General features: G+C 48.8%; 1 protein-coding gene across 1 annotated transcript in view; it reads left to right on the forward strand.

Moving 5' to 3' along the window:
- Positions 1-6,398, forward strand: part of CBFA2T2 (CBFA2/RUNX1 partner transcriptional co-repressor 2) — a 152,511-nt gene extending 146,113 nt beyond the window's left edge. Inside the window, 1 exon segment of the mRNA XM_059705891.1 lies at positions 1,474-6,398. Coding sequence (XP_059561874.1) covers positions 1,474-1,767 — 294 coding nt within the window. The 3' untranslated portion in view covers positions 1,768-6,398.
- The last annotated feature ends 282 nt before the right edge of the window (positions 6,399-6,680 follow it).

The following is a 6,680-nucleotide window of genomic DNA, read 5'->3' on the forward strand; positions in this document are numbered from 1 at the left end:
TTGCTTATTCCTCACCTGAGGACATGCTGAGAGAGAGAAAAACATTGATCGATTGCCTTCCATACGCATCCCAATCAGGGATCAAACCCACAATCCAGTTACGTGCCCTGACCAAGAATCCAACTGGCAACCTTTTAGTGCACAGGATGACACTCTAACCCACTGAGCACTCTGACCAGGCTGTTTTTATTGATTTTAGCAAGAGAGGAAGGAAGGACCCATACATGCCCTGACTGGGAATGGAACCCACAACATTTTGGTGTATGGAACAATGCTCCAACCAACTGAGCCACACCCGCCAGGGCCAAGTAAACATTTTATAACCTTAGGCAAGTCCCTGCCCACTGGTCCTCAGTATCCTATCTGTACAACCCAAGAGGTGGGCCAAATGGCCCTTTTCAATGCTTACTGCCCCATTGTCACTTGAGCAAGTGTCCTGATTTCATGGGGGATGGTGTCTTTCTTTCCTAGAAGTGGTCAGACCTTGTGACCTTGTGATTGGGCCTTGTGATTGGCTCTGCTATTCTGGAGAACTTGGAGAAAGGGGCTGCTCAAGTCCATCCTGATACCTAAGAAATCATTGCCCCTCCCTGGTAGCTTCCTCTGGCCAGTGCCATAAGGCTTTTCTCTTGTAAGTGGACCTGGAGACTTTGGGTATGGAAGAAACACTTGTGTCGCTACTGGAGTCACCACTGGAATCCAGAGGAAAGAGAAGAGTACCAAGGAGCAGGTTTCAACTGCCTCTCTCATGGCTGCTCCTTGTAGCTCTCACCACTCCTCACTTGGCTCATATCCTCCATCATAGAATTAGTGCATTCTCAAATGTACAGTCCTCCCTCTCCTGTGGTCTCTGCTAGACCCTAGCAGTACCCATCCCCCCTCTAGGAAAGTGCAAAGTAGTAAGAAAACTTCCTGACCTAGACCCCAGGGGCCCTGAGCTCTGAGATACTGCAAGGGCTCCCATAAATAAACCAGAAGTTTCCTCACAACCCCCAGCTCACCTATGACAAGGCACATCTCTGAAAGGAGAATGGATACAGAGGAAGTAATATAACCATCTAAGATCAGGTGTTGTCAGTAAAAATACAGGTATTCCTCTGTTGGGAAGACCGAGAGAGGAAACCACGTGTGGTCTCAGAATAGAGAGCTATGGCGGGGGGGGACGTGGGGACAGAGTTAGGTTTGGTTGCTGAGGGATAAATCGTGAGTCAGTGCCTTTAACAAGATGTGGGGCTTCCGCCTGCCTTGCAATGATGCTGTTTGCGTGTTCACATCCCCCTCACTCGCTGTCCCCTAAGTCGGGGTAGGTACTCCTCCTATGTTACTCAGGAAACTCAGAAAGCAGAGACAGTAGAATCAGGACAAGGACAGGTATGTGCAGGTCCAAGCCCCCTCTTCTACAGGGCAGGTGATGAGTGACGACAAGCCTGCCCCACAATATGCAAGCAACTAACCGATGCCTGTGCCTTGCAGAACTGCTGGAACTGTGGCCGCAAAGCCAGCGAGACCTGCAGCGGCTGCAATATCGCACGATACTGCGGCTCTTTCTGCCAACATAAGGACTGGGAGCGGCACCACCGCCTCTGTGGCCAGAACCTGCACGGCCAGAGTCCCCACAGCCAGAGCCGGCCACTGCTTCCTGGAGGGAGGTCAGCCAGGTCTGCCGATTGCAGCGTGCCAAGCCCAGCACTGGACAAGACCTCAGCAACCACCTCGCGCTCCTCAACACCTGCCTCTGTGACAGCCATCGACAGCAACGGACTCTGAGCCCAGGCTCCTTCCCCCTGATGACCTCACAGCACAGGGCTGGACCAGTACAAGTAGCTGCTGGGTCATCAGCAAGAAGTTAAGTGGAGGCAGAAAGAGTCCAAGCCCAGCAAACATTGCTTCACAGCCCCTCCAGACACCTGCCCCAGTTTTCCATCTGTGTCCTTGGGGGAAATAGTGTGCCGTCCTTCCTGCACACAGGCAGTTGGCTGGAGCTGCCTCTTCCATGGCTTTCTGGTTTGTTCCTCTCCCAGCTGGAGCTGGCGTGGCGGGCACCTTTTCAGTGTAGACCACCAGCTCCCCTCCCTGCCTCTCGAGGCAGCAGACTATGTGCCCGGCCAGGCTGGAGGCAGCTGGCCCCATGCACTGTCTCCTGCTCCACTGTCCTCCCGCAGCAGAGGCCTGGAGGCTGCGAGCAGGCTGGAGAGAGTCCTCCTGACAGGGAGTGGCCCCCCTCGTCCCCAGCAGCTTCATGAGCCCATTTCTACCCTCAGCAGATGCCACTGATCGGCCCCAGGGGGACTTCGGGGAAGCAAAAAGCAGCACTCAGGACTCCCTTGACCCTGCTGTTCAGACTTGTTAAAATTGTCAGAAACCACAGGAAAGTCACCATTTTAGGAAAAGCACCCATAACAATAAAAAATAAATAAAACTTTCACTAAGCATCACAGATCATCTTGGACAAGGTTTTCTAACCTGCCTGGCTTCTTCAGTTTAGGACCCAGTTTTCTCCCTCTCTGATTTGATTTTGCTTGTGCAGAAAAGTTTCCAGCACTTGGATTGGTCTGAGGAAGAACGAGACTCAGGTGTAGATTAGTCTGTTCTGAGCATTTTGGCCAACTACTATCATCAAGTTATTGAATGGATCATCTGTTGGAAACTCAGAACCTCTTGTCACCGCTTGGCTGTTTGCACAGTCATCTTGTTCTGTGTCTTGTCTCAGACCGCGTGTGTCCAGATCACAGTGTGGATCGGTCTCTATCTGGCACCTCTGAAGCCGCATTGCCCCGTAAAATGTGATATGGTGTGACTAGGACTCGCCTCACTAATCAGGGCCTGGTTACTTCTGAGCAGCCCTCATGGACCATAAAGAATTCTTCAGACCTCATGGTTTCATGTCATTATACATAACTGCATCAGCTTCCTATTGGGCACACAATCTCAGACTCCCTTCTCGTGTGTTTGATAGATACCCATTTTGAGCTAAGAAATTTTGTGAAATGTGAGAACCATTTTGAGAGAACCTGACCAGTTTTCCTTCCTGTTTTCAGGGAGGTTTCCAGCTATTGACTTGGCGCTCCCAATATGACATCACCTAACCCTGTTTTAAAGTGTTCAGAACTGCCACACACATTTTCCCTGACTTTTCTACTCTCCACCTCGCCTCCAGCACCTTCTCTCCCCACGGAATCAGTTGGGATGAGATGGTCAGCTCTACTCCTGCTGGCACTTGAGAGCCCTGCTTTAGATAGCCACCTTTTGTGCACTGACAAGAGTGAAATAGAAGCTCTCATCCTATAAAGGAAAAGTAATCAGCATAGGTAGCACTGTCCTTGCTTTAAGAATTCTTTCCCTAATTGACCTTACCGAAGGATGTTCTGTCTTATAAAGAAACGTAATACAAGGCACCTTTAAAATACCTGTATTTCCATTGCACAAAGTAAAGTATACACAGAGAAGGAATAACAGTAATGTTATGTTGATTTAGAACTCTAAACTGCAGTGCTTGTGGGGTGTTCTGACTTTAACAGGGATGAAGTCAGCACCCCTGATGGGACTTGCCTATATTTTCATAAGATACGGAATGTCCCCCAAGGAGGTCATGGGTCCTATAAATCAGTTTACAGCAAGAGGGTGTCTCAAGGTGTTCACTGGGTCTGCCCTCAGCTCACTCACTGTCTTTCCATTGGCAAATCAGATGAACACCTAGGCAGGTTCTTTAATATATATATAATTTTTTATTTTTTTTAATTTCAGAGAGGAAGGGAGAGGGAGAGAAAGATAGAAACATCAGTGATGAGAGAGAATCATCAATCGGCTGCCTCCTGCATGCCCCCCACTGGGGATCAAGCTTGAAACCCAGGCATGTGCCCCTGACAGGAATCAAACCTGGGACCCTTCAGTCCATAGGCTGACGCTCGATGTACTGAGCCAAACCAGCTAGGACAGGATTCTTTAATCTGACTAGACAGGGTAGATCAGATTTTTCCTGGTTGGAATAAAGACCAAAACCAACAAAATATTATCATAGCTCGATGTCATTTTCTTAAGCTAAGGCATAGGTTTAGTTGTGCAGGTTCTAGCTGGCTCTTTGTGGGCTGTGGTTCCAATGACAGCTTAGTTTTCAGAGTTTTTGTGATGCTATTCAATACTGCTTTGCTCATGTCCTACCCAAAGTCCAAGCTGAAAACCTCGGCAGTATTTGGTCAGTTTCACACATTGGTTGCAGGCATCTGTTCAAGACTTACTATTTAGATGGAAAGAATCCCTTTCTCTAATTTCCTGTCTGAAATTCCCCAGCTCTCTAATTGGGAGGAGGTGATGGCACTGGCAGTGTTTTGGGATGGGGTGATGGCACTAGAGAGGCAGGGTTGAGTCTGAGTTCCCCACTTGATTTTCAGTTTCTGCTAATATCACCCCAGCTACCAGGTAGGGGGTTCAAGTTCAGGCTTCCCACCTTCATCTAGTTGGATTTTAAATATTTTTATATATAATCAGGTTTCTTAGAGGACCACCTTTTATAGCTAATATTTGGGGGGACAAAAGGTAGAAGGTTTCGGGGTGAAAGTGTTATTAAGGCAGTCACAGGCTCTTCAATGTTACCCTAGAAATCAAAAGCAAATGTGACACATGTTGACCAGTGTCACCCCAATAAATTTAATAAATTAAAAAAAAAAACTGATACAAGCCTGCCCAATGGTCAGAGCACATCTGGAGGATGAGGCCAGTGTTGAGGGATGCTGACAAGTGATGGGACATCATTGTCTTATCCAGTGAAGAATGGTCGCAGGAACCAGAGAAGACCAAAAGTGACCGGTGTGGGTGCGTTAGATGTTCCAAGGGATACTTGAGGGCTGGCCCCTCACATCTTCGGTCGCCTTCTGGGTCCCCACTGCCTGCAGCATGCCTGGCTCTACCTCGTGGTGGAAACTGAGTCTGTTCATTTCACCTGTGCAAGAATAGACACCCCCTTCTGAGGTGTGAGTACTCCACTTTGGGGGGCTCTTCAGCCCCAGGGGCCCTGGGCCATAAGGTCACAGAGTGAGTGGATCTTTTCCTGGACAGTGCTGAGTGGTGTGTGTGTCTCAATGGACCTAAGTCTGGAAACAGGACACATCTACCCAGCATGGGGATGTCCGACACTGGCTGCAGGGCCCATCCAGGCCAGCTGGTCTACCAGGAGCCCCTCGCTTCTTGGTGTCAATGTGAGCATCTTCAGCTTCTAGACAGAGAATCCACACTTGACTTTGTGCAGCCTGTTCCAAAGTCAAATTGATACCCAGTGCTTTCACCTGCTTGCAAGGAGTGTAGACCTTGTTCTTGGTAGCTCCAGAAAAGATCTCAGCAAGTGGATCTGAAGGTTCATCAACTCAGATTGGAATTGTATGGTGGTGAATTCTTCAGAATGAAAACATAGGTGATGACCAGCTGGCTGTTTGTCCTGGAAATTGTGGAAGGGATTGTAGATTGAATAAATCATTTAAAATAGAATATATCTTGAAGGCTTTCTTCAGAACTGGTTTCTAGACTCCCAGGTCAGTTGACCAAGCCAACTTTCTTAAATTTATTATTTTTTAGCTCTTTGCAGAAAACTGGATGGTGTGTTTGAACCAAATGTAAGAAAAGCCAGAGGAACCTGGGCTGTTTCCACATGGGCCAGACAGCCACTGTCAGGAGGAGTCCTGTCCGGGGTGGGGTGGGTACTGGGCCAGCTGCCCAATAGGGCCCTTCCGACTCTGGGTGCCTAGTTCTTGTAAAGCCAAAATGTTGACTCCCTGCCTCTTTGCCCACATGCTTTGACATGCTCATTTCCAAAGATGATGGTGCAGGTGACCTTTTCCACCGAGGGCCAGAAGGTCAGGAGGCCTGAGGGCAGCGGGCCTTGCATCCTCCCTTCCTTCCGCAGCCACAGAGATGGTGCTTCCCCTGCAGACCCCATCTGGTCCGATCCGCTACTGCCCAGCGTACACTCATTGATGCTTATACCAAATAGGGCATGTGTGGCTAGTGGCCGGCAGGGACAGCCCTGTCCCTGCGGTGGAGTTGGCAAAGAAGCAGCAATACACATTAGGTGAATGGCTGAAAGAGCTGTTTGGCTACGAGGCCTTCGGTCCACTTTCATAGCTTTCCAAGTTCCTGATGAGGCTACAGAAGCTCCATTTATGAAAGAAAGCCAATAATGTAAATAAGCCTCCAAGCGTGGTTTTTTAAGGGAGACGATGAATGTGAAACCACCCACAGGATTCGGTAGGGTCTGATTTTTCTGTGCTTTGTCATTTCTCTGATAGGAACTTTTGTTACTTAACTCTGTGCATAACTTATTTAATGTACTGTATAAACGAACCAAAACTGTTAAATATGTATTTAGTTTGTTCTACTTAAAGTAGTCAATAAAAAGGCTATATTCCTTTTTTGACTCAAACTGGAATGCCACTGGGAGGGAAGGTGGTAGGTGCACTCTGAGACATCTGACAGGCAGGCTTCTGCGTCCTCTCCCCTTCCTTCCCCTCTTTGGCGGAGGGTGGGGGTGGAAGTGGGCAGACCTCTAGTGTTCCTTGCTACGGCCTAAAGAGCCACCCAGAGGAATGAAAGCAGGATCTGCTAAAGAGACGGTTCCAGCCGCTAGGCCTACGGGAAGACAGCTGAGGGGCCCAGGCCCCCACTGGGCTGGCTGCTTACAGACTCCCAATTCC

Source organism: Myotis daubentonii, chromosome 8, assembly GCF_963259705.1.
Source record: "Myotis daubentonii chromosome 8, mMyoDau2.1, whole genome shotgun sequence".
In the NCBI taxonomy this organism is placed as follows: Eukaryota; Metazoa; Chordata; class Mammalia; order Chiroptera; family Vespertilionidae; genus Myotis; species Myotis daubentonii.